General features: G+C 47.0%; 1 protein-coding gene and 1 long non-coding RNA gene across 2 annotated transcripts in view; both read left to right on the plus strand.

Annotated features, from left to right (window-relative positions):
- The first annotated feature begins 1832 nt into the window (after window positions 1-1832).
- Window positions 1833-14124, plus strand: part of LOC142388677 (uncharacterized) — a 255826-nt gene continuing 243534 nt past the window's right edge. The window contains exon 1 of the long non-coding RNA XR_012770317.1: window positions 1833-2064. This is a non-coding gene — a long non-coding RNA (uncharacterized LOC142388677). The remainder of the gene's footprint in view (window positions 2065-14124) is intronic.
- LOC142388966 (uncharacterized) lies at window positions 9168-11509 on the plus strand. Its single transcript, XM_075474517.1, has 3 exons — window positions 9168-9267; window positions 9698-9765; window positions 10814-11509. The coding sequence occupies exons 1-3, from the start codon at window positions 9168-9170 to the stop codon at window positions 11507-11509; spliced, it is 864 nt and encodes a 287-aa protein (XP_075330632.1).

The following is a 14124-nucleotide window of genomic DNA, read 5'->3' on the forward strand; positions in this document are numbered from 1 at the left end:
ACAGGTTTTATTGTCACTACAAGAAATGAAGTAAGCATTTATAAATGTTATAGTGGAAATCCCAAGCCCCAGAACACCTGCCACATTTACACCAAAATAACCAATCTATCCCTGGGAGTAGCCTACTCTCTTTTTGATTTGGTTCAGGCATTACAACTACATGGTTAGTTTGAGGCAAAACTAACCAAGACTAAACATTTAGGCCTAGATACATTGTTTCAATAAATTTCCCTGATGCATTAAAAAACTGATAATAAAAGCTTCTATGCCCATGCCTATTCTCTTCCTGCCACATATTTGCTCACTCAGCTCCCAACAGCAGACGTACCCCCAGATCTACAGACAGTATAACAGCTTATAGTGCGGCTGAGAGAAGGTAGAAGCGTTTCTGTGGAAGTAACTTAACTTTGACACGTCCAAGCTTGAGCGGTCCCTCTGTTGCTTTGTTTGAATGGAGCTTTTCATTTGGACCTTGTTACTCAACCATCCCCTCTCTCCATCCCTCCATTGGCTGCTGTGACCCTGGCACTTGCTGCTCAGGCCTACCCAGCTGTGGAATTTTCATGTTGACCCGCTGTTTCCCATGATCTCTGACCTCCAACAGTCTGGACCTCCTCCTCTTCCACCTGGCTCTTATCGCCACTCTTCAGACGCTTTAGATGGATTAGTCTCTGCTCAGGATTACATTGCTATGCTGACAGAGGTTCTGAAAAGGGTCTGAAAAAAGACATTTCGTTTTGCGATCATGAATGAAAAAGCAGTAAGTCCCCGAATGTTTTAGTTTTACAGTATTCTAACGTGTTTCATGTTTTAACATGAAGGATCCCCTGTCACTTTAAAGTGGCACACATCCAGATGCTGCAGAAAATCTCTGTGTGTGTCACTCTTTCTCGGCTCGCTGTCCTCATTCTCCAGCCTAGTTCTGATTCATGGTGTCCTGGTGGTTCGCTGGGAGGAATCTGGGTCAGCGTGGGATGCCTGAGATAGCACAGGCCCAAGGCTGGCTGGTTCTCAGAACATGTCACACATCGCTGCATAGAAACTGGACTTTTCAGGTTCAAAGGGGCCCATTCTGCATAGCCTAGCTCATATACCCATCAGACATCAGATTAGGAGTTCCAGCATCATGACCATGAGGTTAGTGATTAGACACGATGTCACCAGGCCTGGCACACTGTAAGGAGGATGCAAAGTAACTCCAGATGTTTTCCCTGTCAGGCACAAGTGTTGCAGCACATTGTTAATATAAAGGCACCTCATCATCAAAAGGATTACATTTGTTTTCCTCTCCATTTGGAGTGACATGACAATTAGTTTAAGATAAGAAAACTTTACAGAAGGCATCTAATATGGACAGCATTGGATGGGAATAAGAAAAAAGCCAAGACATTGGTATTTTTTAGCTGTGAGGTAAATGCTGAAATGTTTTCAAAATTCTCTTTATGCTTTTGAGCCAATTTTGTTGAAAGTGTTTTGTATTTTGTCTCACAAAGCGGGGCTTGCCCCTTGAAGCCAAGTGGACTTTGGTCGAGCAGCAGCATTCCTGATCCCTGCTGAACTGAGAGATATAGGGAGAGGGGAGGTGGGGAGAGCTGTTCGAGAAGAGGGGGGAGGCAAGAACAAGGGAGGAAGTGAGTGTTCATTACAAAGAGTTCTTCTGGGTTGTGGGCATGCCCATTAGAGTTTGCCTTGCAGCTCTGAATTTAAACAGGAGGATATGAGGTGACTGAGCAGACTTTTGTTGCTGCTCTGTCTCGCACTACCCCCCCCCCCCCCCCCCTCCCCTCGCACAAGTGAGTGTGTGGAAAGACTTTTTTGTCATGGAAGAGCAAGAGGAGGTGCAGTATTACTGCATGTCCTACACACTACAAGGGCGAAGTCAAGAAAATAATAAGAAGAAGAGGGATAAGAAGGCAGCATTCTTTCTCTCCCTCACACCCTCCTCTGTTACTGACGTACCTCCGAGAGAGCAGAAGGATCAACTTCAAACGGCAGTCAGGAGAGAGCTGGAGAGGGAAACCAAGATGAGCGGCTGCCTGGCGCTGTGTTGGCTGTGCTGTCCAGGTCAGTACCAAGACAAATCTAAAGTGTTGCTTAGCTGCTAACCCTCTGCACATAGTGCAGACTGAGCTCCTACATGCTGGTGTTTTCTGGGTGTTCTTGTGAGGGACGGTGTTAACCACACTGAGTGAATGACAGGCAGCAGTCTCCTCTCAGCAGTAGCCACTCAGCTGCTGCCTTCATTACCACACACGGGAAGTGTTCTCACAGAACAGCTCAGATGCTCAGATGCTCAGATGCTCAGCGGCGTACACGTGTTGAGGGAGGACAAACGCCTTGAATGTGGCCACGTGGTTGCAACCAGGGAGAAATCACAGAGACATACTCCAGACTGGGAACTCGCTTCTGGATTATTAGAAGAGAGATTCTTTTTTCCCTTTTCTGACAGGAAAGTCTCTGAGAGAACTTCCTTTGAGAGTATGAATGTGCTCTGGCTGTAGTTGGTGAGGTATGACTGGATGATAAAGAGGGAAAAAAATCATTTTTTAAAAGTTTCATGGGGAGGAATGTAATTAATAACTATCATAAAATGGACCTTCGTTCACCGATGATGCTGAAAGCCATGAGTGTTTTTACAATTACACAGTGATCAATACGATGATTTTTACAGCTGAGATTATGACTCAACAATAAGAACATTTATGTAAATGTTAATTGTTCTGGACATATATGTATACATATATATATATATATATATATATTCATATATATATGAGAAGCAGCTCTAAGCATTGATTGTTTTAATGACTGATCTGATATTTATTCTCATTATTGTTCCTGTTTTCAAAGCTGAATCCATTCATATTTAAAAATTCATAGGCAAATATATAACTGGATCACATTTTTTTAAAATTTAAGTTTGCTAACTAATATCTAATCTATCATTTTTTGAGATGTTTTGTATGTGTCAATCCCCTCCTCAGTGATAAGCAGTGCTGCTTCTCATCATCCCTGGCGTACCACACACACTAAAGCTGAGACTCCATCCTTATGCTTCCGATAGTTTTCCTCAGCCTCCCACTACATAATCACTTTACTACCTCTACTCATTTCAGTGTTTCAGCTTTAATACCGTGCATCAACCATCCTGTATAACCTGAAACCCATGTCATGATTTATAAAAAAATAACACTTTGATTGCTATTTATTTCAAATGGGTCAAAAGTATCATTTCATATTAATAGATGATTTTATAAAATACTGAGCTATTTTTATCGTGTGTCCACTTGGGGTCTGTCAGTGCTGTTCTTTGTTTTTAAGATATAGTTCTTTATTCAGTAAATAACGTGAACTTTTTAAAGATTCAACTCTAACTTCTGAGGAAGTAATATCAGTTCAGCTTAAGACGTGCTTCACAGTTAAATTCAAGCCTGTGATCAGGAAAATGGACATGCAGACTTCTTATCACATTCCCCAGCAGGCCACTAATCAGACTCCAATATTCATTCTCTTTTAACCCGGATTCTGGATTACACCAAGTCTTGAGTGTGCCATGTTGCTCTTCAGCAGTTTAATCCCCTACTTTATTCACCACCGAGTTGGGGTTAGGGTTAGAAAGGCTGACACTGAGGATGAAACTGCAAATAGGGGATTTGAAATTGCAGCAGAACTTCAGCTGTTCCTGTCATTTGTGTGATTAAAAGGGAAGAGATGAAAGTCAGCCAAAGCATCTAGATTACATTTATTTTGGAAAAGGGTCCATCACAAAAAGAAACGGCTTTCAATTTGTCGCACTGATTTTTCAAGCTGACAGATCTTTGAAATCTTTTTTTTTTTACTTAAAATGTAACAGATTTTAGGAGTTAGTTTGTCACGATTTGTACCACTCAAGTAAAAAATTTTTGTGTGGATCTGAGGGACCTTTTGACAGAAATTGATTGATATGAAGTTCGGTTTGACAAAAAAAATCTTACTTCAAAGCCTTGTGGGCAAATGTCATATGAAGTTTGTTCTGATTTCTCATCTTCATTTAGACATTTATGTTTCTGAGTAAACGTGCACAGAGATGTCAGAAGCAGCGTGTTTCCCAGCTCTCAGAGCAGCATTGTGTATCTGAATGAGGGGACTCAGCAGCTTATGTCTGAACCCTCAGGAGCTCATTTACTGAACCTACAGGATGACGGGGCTCCCATGTGCCCCCTCCTGGGTCCCAACCCTGATGGCCCATCTGAGGCTTCATGATCCATCACACAGCAGGCGGCCATGTTTTCTGAAGGGGCCGTGAACTTGTTACCTCCCTCGGCCTGTCTGCCTGAATATCAAACTTATTTTTCTTTGTCTGGTCTTCACCCTTCCCAGGATTGGGGTGTATTGAAATAATTGGACTGCATTCAGTGTGACCAGCTTTCCAGGGCAGCTTCTGAATAGAGATATCAGCTTTGGTGCCAGTTCCTTGTGACCGCGATTCAACAGCTCCTTCCTCCGCCTTCCTCTAAGGTCGTGATGGGTCATCATCACGACTCCTGCCTCTCAGTACAATGGCAGAACATCCATGGTACATTATCTACAGTGGGTCCGCTGGCCTGGGGCTCTGTCTATAGTCTATTCTTCCCTGGGATCTCTGGATTCAGCCTGTTCAACATGGCATACATTCAACATGGCAACCTCAAGGGGCTTTTATTCATCCAGCAGAATTCAATCACTTTTCCTTTTTGTCTCTCTGCATCTCTGCTGAGTTATTCAGAGTTTAATGAGGAAGGGAAAATAAAGGCAAGCTTATGGTTTGCCGGATGATGGAGAGCCTGCTTTTTGTTTCTGTTGGAGGAGCCACACAGTGAGTGTTCCTGTGAAATGAGTTCTGCTTTTTAACCAGAGGGGAAGGCGATTGAGATGTCTGAGAGAGAGCCAGGGAGTCTGGAAAAGCAGGGGTCATTAAAGTGTCAAAGGGGCTGCAGCTCTGGAAATGTTCCTGCTCAGTTTGAGCTCCATCCTTGGTAACAGGGAGCTGAGTGAGAGGAAGAAGTTTTTTGCTCCTCTTTCTGAGATGTTATTGTTTTAAACATTTCTGCTCTGATTCAGGCTACGTGCCCACGACAACGCTCTGAAGCATAAACGCAGATGTCCGTTTTTTTCCTCCACAATTTATCTGCGTTCTCACGAGCGTCTTGGGGTGGATATCTGTCTACCCATGGGAACAGGGAAAACGTATAAAACTCGCAGTTTGCCGATGTAGTATGCACGCCCCGGACGTAGGTGGCAGTAGCAACAATACCTTTGGTATTGTTATATGAGTTATATATTAATAAATATGAGAAATGCCTGTTTTGTGGCTACTTCCTCCGCGTCAGTTGGAAGAAAATGGTGAAGCGCGGCGGCAACAACAGTACGCCTTCAAACTTTGTTTGGACAGATGATGAGGTCCAGTTGCTCCTGAACACGACACTGAACTACAAAGCCAGGAAGGCAGTGGATAATGTGGATTGGGAGAGTGTCCAAAATAAATATAGTGAGATATGTGAGTCGTTAATGGAGAACTACCCACTTAACGTGTGCAAAAAACGCACTTCTGCGTTTTGAACTGTTCCTACGGCAACGAGAGGTTGGATCGTTTTCAAGATCTCCACTCTGGAGGGCGTTTGCGTTTTCTCCGTTTAGAACTCCTAAAAACGCCGTCGCCGTGTGCAAGATAGGCACATCTGTCGAAATGTTCTGCGTTTATCTGTCGTTACCGTTGTCGTGGGCACGTAGCCTGAGTCACAGTTCTGTACCTCCACCCCTCCGTGCTGTGCATCGTTCTGATGGCTCCACCAGGTTATCCCCTTCTATGAATGTGGGTTTTTAGAGACGTTGTCGGAGGGCATCAGAGTATGAGGAAGCGCCTGGATGGCGGGCCCGTTGTTGTAAGGTTGGGTGTGGGTCAGAGTCCACCCTGTGTGTCAGCTGTCAGAACTTAGCACTGCGAGGCTAGGTTCCTGTGTCTGACATCTCAAACAGCACTTAGAGTGGAGAGGCTCAGATGCTTCACACACCACCTCTCTCTCACACATGCACAGGCAGAAAAAAACAGCCACACATGACTAAGCAATTTGACTGTCTTATCCGTACACAATGACACAAGGACTTGACATTCTGATGGCACTGACATGTTCATTGACACAGATATTTAGTTTTGAGAGATGAACTAAGGATTTTGAGCAAGAGAGTGGCTTTTGCAGGTCATCCATGGTGTTTTGCTATTTGTCCAAATAGTTTTGAGAAATGGCGTACTGTTTTGCAAATGGCGAGGATGATTCGAGAATTGTACTAAAGCGACTGAGAAAAACTGTAATCTGCAGCTTATCTATCTTTGCAGGTTGACAGCCTCACAAGTCTCCTCATTATGCTGTGTCTGAGCCAGCCGAGATTTATAGTGACGATAAAAGCAGTCTGGAGGGCAATGATGACCAAGGGCCCTGATAGATAGATAGATAGATAGATAGATAGATAGATAGAATTGAATTTTTAAAAACAAACCTTTATTTCTATGTTCTATGTACATTTTTCCGTCGCTAACTAAAAATAAAACACAGAAAAACAAACAAAAACAAACAAAAACCAGCAAGAATAAAAAACAACCAATCAAGTTAAAGGTTCAGGATCAGAGAGTTTTCTCTAACTGAACACAGGACATCCCTCACACCCCAAAGCTTTTCAAACTCTAAACTAAACTCAAAAACTAAACTCCACTCTGAGCCGAGCTGCTAGCAGCCCAGTCATCATGGACACCACGTCCTCTGACCCCTGACCTCTCACTCTATTCTTCCTGGTTTTCCAGATGGCTAAATTTGCTGTTCCTGAAATGAAATCAATCAACTGAAGTACAGCCTTCCTCCTTGCACAATAATGTGGCCCAAAGATGAACAGGCTGGAGGAGAAACCCTCACCTAACCCCCGAAACCACCTCTGCAGCTGTCTGAACAGCGCCTCCAATCTGGGACATTGGACAAAGAGGTGGTAGACTGTCTCTGACTGAGGGCAGAAAGGACAGCCATCCCCTGTGCCAGGATCGAGGTGCACCAGATACCTGTTTGTATCTATGGCCCCATGTACAATCCTCCACTGGAGGTCTGCTGTCCGTTTGTCTGTCGACAAACGGACAGGAGACATGGCATGGGACTGGCATGGGCATGGGACTTTCCTGGGGAAAGTCCCATGCCAAAAAACGCCGTCCACTTTGACGCCTTTAAACCTACCAGGGTGCACAGGTTCCCAACTTTAATGCTGAGGAGATAGAGGTCCTTCTTCCCAACAGACTCAAAGTCTGCAGACTCGGAGGTCTTCAGAGACAGCAGGCCGTCCTCCTCAGGCTGCCACTGTCCCACTGCTGGAGAGACAGCCAAGGAAGGAAAGACATATTCACACTCCTGGTCCCATAGATTAAATAAAGAGGGGTCCTGAACAAAACCTCTGAAACCTCCAGGCAGGGAGGCACAGACCTCTTCTACCAGGCGGAGTAGCACCATATTAGACTTGATGTTGAGCAGGTCAGCGAGATGAGGGATGGATGTCTTCACCAGATGGCCCAGCTTCACAATTCCTGCTTCTCTCAGTCTGGACCTCAGGCTGGCAGAAGACAAGACTTGGGAGGCCATAAAACTATTCCCAATGAGCGGTTCTTCAAATAGCCACATCCCTGGTGTTGTTGTTGCTTTACGTCTTGATGTTAAAACCTGCCAAGCCTGTAATACTGACCGGTAGAAGGGTGTAAGACCAGTCAGATCCACCGACTGGGGCTGAGGCAGGAACAGGTGTTTATCGTACCCCAGTCGTCCAGCCTTCCTCAGCAACAAAGAAGCTGTGTCTACCCATGGCAGGCCAAAACTGTACAAGAGTCTTTGAGCTGTCTGCAGCCTGAAAGCTGTGACACGAGAAGCCATGTCCACCAGTCCCTGTCCTCCCTCTTGTACCGGCAGGTACAGTACTGCTGGCCTTAGCCAGTGCTTCCCTGACCAAAAAAAGTCCACAATTGCTCTCTGGATTTCTTCAATCAGGCCTTTCGGTGATGGTAGGACTGTGAGTTTGTGCCAAAGGGCCGAGGCGACCAAATTATTGACAATCAGGACCCTTCCCCTGTAGGAAAGCTGAGGTAGCAGTCATTTCCATTTAGACAGTCTGGCACACACTTTCTCCATAGCACCCTCCCAGTTCTTGCTTTTAAACTCCTCTGTCCCCAGAAACACACCTAGGACCTTTAGTCCCTGTCTTCCCCAGCTGAGGTGTCCTGGTAGCCTTGGTGTTTCCGTGTCTATCCACTGACCAACCAGGAGAGCATCACTCTTCTCCCAGTTCACTTTTGAGGAGGATGCTCTCTGATAGAGATCTAAACTATTGGTCAGGTGGTTGACATCTCCCTGATCCCTAATAAAAACACTGATGTCATCAGCATATGCTGACACTACCAGCGGGGGCCGCTGAGGTATACCTGATAGCAAAATTCCAGACAGTCTAGACCTCAACCTGTTCAAAAGAGGTTCAATGGCGACGGAATATAACTGTCCAGAAATAGGACATCCCTGTTTGATTCCTCTTTTAACCTTAATTGGACAGCTCAAAGCACCCCCCACCTTCACCAAACAACAAGAATCTGTGTACAGCAAACCCAGCAGTGACAAAAAACCATCCCCAAAACCAAAAGCCCTTAAGGTGGAAAAAAGATAACTGTGATCAACCCTGTCAAACGCCTTCTCCTGGTCCGAAGAAATCACCCCAACATCAACATTGTACACCTTACAAAAATCAAACAAGTCCCTCATCAAGAAAAGATTATCTATGATGGATCTGTCCGGGACACAGTATGATTGGTCTCTGTGGACGACCAGGTCGAGACAATTTTTTAGCCTGTTGGCAAGCACTTTCCAAAATAGTTTGTAGTCAGTGCATAGCAGCGCCACAGGCCTCCAGTTCTTTAAAAGAGCCAGGTCTCCTTTCTTTGGGATCAAAGAAAGAACTGCGTATCGACAAGATGTTGTCAACAATCCTGTGAGAGTGCACTCCTGTAGAACCTCCCACAGGTCAGCACCTAAACACCTCCAGAAACGTTTGTAAAAATCTGCAGGGAGTCCATCCTGTCCTGGAGCCCGACCAGAGGCCATCTGTCCCACTGCAGCAGTGAGTTCCTCCATGGAAATATGAGCATCCATGGCGGCTCTATCCTCGCTGCTCAGCTGAGGAAGTCCCTGCAGCAGCTCGTCCTGGCACTCCCTGCAACAGTCCTCTGCCCGGAAGAGGGTACTGTAAAAATCCACAGCGTGCCTCCTCATCTCTTTCTGGTCAGTGGTTACTGTCCCATCAGGAAAGGGGGAGACAGACCATCTGTTTTGTCCGTGAGACGGACTTCTCCAGATTGAAAAAGAAGGAGGTGGGAGCATCCATCTCCCTGACACTAGTGAACCGTGCCCTCACCAAAACCCCCTTCACCCTTTCCCGTAAAAAAGTGCTCAGTTCCTGTCTCTTTTGTTTCAATGTGTGACTATCTGTGTTGCTGTGCGTGCAAAAATTGTTTTCCAGGTCCCTGATTTCTTCTTCTAAGTGTTGTATGGCTCGTTTAACTTGTATGGTTGAGTGGCTGGTGTACTGCTGACAGAAAGCTCTGATGTGTGCTTTCCCAACCTCCCACCACTGATTAAGAGACTCAAAATCCCTCTTCCTCCCTCTCCAGACTCCCCAGAAAACCTCAAATCTTTGACAAAAATCAGTGTCCTGAAGGAGCTTTACGTTGAAATGCCAGTAAGAGCTGCATTTGGGTGTTTGTGAAATATGAAAGTCAAAAGTGACTAGGTGATGATCAGTAAAACCAACCGGGTAAATAAAACTGTTCAGTAATCTATTGCTGAAAACGTGCGACATGTAAACCCTATCCAGCCTGGCTGCACTCATAGCCCCATCCACCACCTTCACCCACGTGTACTGCTTTGTGTGAGGATGTTTAACCCTCCATACATCCACCACCTTCACCCACGTGTACTGCTTTGTGTGAGGATGTTTAACCCTCCATACATCCACCACACCCAGCTCTGCTCTCAGCCGAGATAATGCTGCAGCAGACTGTAGATGAGGATCCTGTCCTATCCTGTCTAGTGTGAAGTCTGTGGTGCAGTTCCAGTCTCCCCCCATGACCACACACTCATCCTGAGCACACTTCTTTTCATCAAGGTTGTCGACTCCAACAACTTTCTGTAACGTTAGTGCACTTTTTAAAAACTTTTCTGGATCTGAGAAATAATCAGTCACCTTCACAGACTGCCCAAACGTTTCATCAAGGAAAGTATTAATGTCTTCCAGAGTGTAAAGATCTTCACTAGATGACTGTGAATCTGCTATAGATACACAGTCAGAGTCCGACTCACACTCCATCCCCTCCTCATCTTCCTCACCAACACTCTGTGACACACCTGACTGCCCACTCCTCACCTGTACACCAGCAGCCTGACTTTGGTCAGATCCAGCTGCCTGCCCTCCCCAGCTGTTTCCCCCACTGACCTCCTCTACTCCTGCTGCCTGTACCTGATCTACTCCTGCTGCCTGTACCTGATCTACTCCAGCTGCCTGTATCTGATCTACTCCTGCTGCCTGTACCTGATCTACTCCTGCTGCATGTACCTGATCTACTCCTGCTGCCTGTACCTGATCTACTCCTGCTGCCTGTACCTCCTCTACTCCTGCTGCCTGTACCTGATCTACTCCTGCTGCCTTTACCTCCTCTACTCCTGCTGCCTGTACCTGATATACTCCTGCTGCCTGTACCTGCCTGTACGGGTGTTTCTCCCGTGGGAAGGGCTGCCCATTCAGAGACCTGGTCATCACCATGGATGACTCTGTGGCGACATCAACCCGGACCGCGAGGAATCTGGGTGTGACCCTGGACGACCAACTGTCGTTCTCGCCAAACATGGCACCAGTGACCCGTTCCTGCCGATTCCTCCTCTACAACATCCGGAGGATTCGCCCCTTCCTCACCGACAAGGCAGCACAGGTGCTCATCCAGGCTCTTGTCATCTCCCGCCTGGACTACTGCAACTCCCTCCTTGCTGGCGCCCCGGCTTCTGCCATCAGACCTCTGGAGCTGGTTCAGAAAGCTGCTGCTCGTCTGGTGTTCAACCTCCCCAAGTTCTCCCACACCACTCCCCTTCTCCGCTCTCTACACTGGCTCCCTGTAGCTGCTCGCATCCAGTTTAAGACTCTGGTGCTGGCCTACAGGGCAGTGGAAGGAACAGCTCCTTCATACCTCCAGGCTATGGTCAAGCCCTACACCCCCGCCCGACCACTTCGCTCTGCGGCCACCAGGCGCCTGGCTGCCCCGTCACTCAGGGGTCCCTGCGCAGGATCGACACGGTCACGGCTTTTCTCTGTTCTGGCACCCCGATGGTGGAACGATCTCCCGACTGATATCAGGACAGCTGAGTCACTGCCCATCTTTCGCCGCAGGCTGAAAACCCACCTCTTCAGGAAAAACTACCCTGCTCCGTCCTAGTTCCTTACGCACTTATTGTTTCCTCCACCACTGGCACCCTCTATATTTTCATTACCCCCTACCCGAACCAGGGTTTGAATCCCATTCCTGCTTTTCTTACCTCTTTTATTTCTTCCCCTACCCGAACCAGGGTTTGCATCCCCACCCCGCTGTGACTGGTGTGCAGTTGGTGAGAGGCTGAGGTATCTGACTTATTGCACTTACTCTAGCACTAGTTTTGCTCTTAGCTGTTTGGTATTGGAAGGAAATGCACTTATGATTTCTTGTGACCTGAAGTTCTTTTGCCTACCGATGTTGAACGCACTTATTGTAAGTCGCTTTGGTTAAAAGCGTCTGCAAAATGACCGTAATGTAATGTAATGTAACCCAGCTGCCTGTATCTCCTCTGCTGTCTGAGCCTCCTCTGCTTTTTCAGTTTCTCCTGTTTTTGCCTCTGCACCAGCAAAACTGTCACCAGCTGCTGTCTTAGCTCCTTGTCCTTGTCCCCCTGCCTGCCCCTGTGCCTGCCCGCTGGAGCCCTCTCCTGAATCGGTCTCGATCACAGTGGGGGCGGCTGTGGGGGTGGGTGCGGGCGCGGCGGCGGGAGCCGGCGCCTCGCCACCCGACGTCACGTCGCCACGAGCGCGCTCATTCGCGAGCCTGTGAGGACAAACGACCCGCTTGTGCCCCAGATCTCCACACTCAAAACATTTCATGTTCCCCGTGCTGGCGTACACCATGTAAAGTCCCTCTCCGTGTCTCACTCTGAATGACACGTCCACCGTTTGTGACGGACAGTTCAGGAACATGAAACACTGTCTCCTCAACGAATGGACGTGTCTCAGTTTGTCGCTCTTACAGCCCAGGCCTACTGTCTTGAAACCACTCGCCATCTTCCCGAAGCGCTGCAGCTCTCGCTCCAGCGCCTCATTGGGAATAAACGGGGGAACACCGGAGACGGTGACTCGGGTGGAAGGCACGGCGAGTGGGGAAACCTGCAGGTACATACCGTTCAAAGTCACTCCGCTCGCCAACAAATCAGCCACCAAACGCTCTTCTTTAACAAACACCACAACCCCTCTGTTCATCCTGGAAGCGTAGGACAGGTTTGCATGTCCCACCTGGTCTCCCACAGCCAGGAGAACCTCCTCCACAGGTACTAACGGGTCGGGCTGAACCCGCACCCCATGGCGGATTGAAAGGGAAAGCGTCTCCGAAGACGCCATCCCCGCCGTGAAACACGGCTAACCCTCCGCCAAACTACACCAAAACCTACCTCAAAATAACCACACGAATTACATCATAATCACACAGTGAGAAAAGGAGTCACAAACTCTCAGCAAACTCACCACACCTTCCTTCAACAAACTCCCAGCATGCACTCTGAGAAAAGAAGGATAGATAGATAGATAGATAGATAGATACTTTATTAATCCCGAGGGAAATTGAAAGTATTCAGCAGCTACATAGATGCCCGAAGGCAGCTTAGTATCAACAACAAACAAAAACAAAAACTCAGTTAGTAACAACATACAGTAGGATGTAAGTGTATTAAAAAAATCAATATAAAAATGTGCAATGTGCTCATGTGCCAACAGATATGTATGTGAATATGGGTTTAATCATGATCCTCCCTGGCCACCCAGTGCAGAGTTACACAGTCTCATGGCCAGGGGAGCAGCTCAGGGACAGCAGCCTGCTGCTGAACATGCTGCTCTGTCTCATCACAGTTTGGTGGAGTGGGTGTTGTCCAAGATGGACAGAGTCTTCTCCAGGGTCCGTCTCTGCCACTGACACCAGAGAGCCGAGCCCAGCCATGCCAGCCGTGTGGGACAGAATTATCTGCATCTCACACAATGCAGTTGAACAGGCCAACATTAAAGCTCAATTTGAATCGAGAGCCAGTTTTCCTAATGTAATCGAAGCTATCGACTGATCACACATTGCTATAAAAGCGCCATCGCATGATGAATTTGTATGTTAACAGGAAACATTTTCATTCGATCATGTACAGATCATTTGAGATGCGTAAATGCAATTAACCAACATTGTGGCAAGGTGGCCTGGTTCAACGCACGATTCATACATTCTGAGTAACAGCATCGTTGGGAACAGACTACAAGGTGGCATTGTGTGTGATGGGTGGCTTCTTGGTGAGTAACTTTATTCTTGTAATTGTCCTAATATTATTCCCCGTGATGTGCATTGAGTATGTGCGCCCCCAGTTTCTATCCCGTCTTCACAGCATCATAGTCGGTACTTAAAGTTAGTTTCTTGCTGTTTTTTGCTGGTTAAACTTCAGTTTAAGATCTTTCTAACAAGCCCCTGATCGTCTCTGTGGGCATATATTAATAACCCCGTGCGTAAAGTGTGGAATGTCTTAATCAGCCTCACCTTTTCCCCGGCGCACTTCTGCACGTTACTGTATGAACACGTTGTTGTGAGTTACACTAAAACATGGGTATTTAGCTTGGGGGTAATCAGAGTCACCCACATGAGCTCCCACCACCCCAGAGAGAGCAGTGTCACCCATAGTTGCCCTGACTCTCTGTTCAAACAGGGTCGGTCACCCCCCCACCCGCCTGTTTTGGCCTCTCCATCTCCATCTCTGAACCCCCTCTTTTGTCTGTTGAGGA

The sequence above is a fragment of the Odontesthes bonariensis genome, chromosome 9 (assembly GCF_027942865.1).
Source record: "Odontesthes bonariensis isolate fOdoBon6 chromosome 9, fOdoBon6.hap1, whole genome shotgun sequence".
Taxonomy (NCBI): Eukaryota; Metazoa; Chordata; class Actinopteri; order Atheriniformes; family Atherinopsidae; genus Odontesthes; species Odontesthes bonariensis.

Coding starts and splice junctions, on each gene's coding strand:
- LOC142388966 (XM_075474517.1), top strand. CDS start 9,168: ATGAGCATCCATGGCGGCTCTATCCTCGCTGCTCAGCTGAGGAAGTCC. Junction 9,268..9,697: donor AGTCCTCTGCCCGGAAGAGG/GTACTGTAAAAA, acceptor CTCCCTCTCCAG/ACTCCCCAGAAAACCTCAAA. Junction 9,766..10,813: donor AGCTTTACGTTGAAATGCCA/GTAAGAGCTGCA, acceptor TCCCGTGGGAAG/GGCTGCCCATTCAGAGACCT.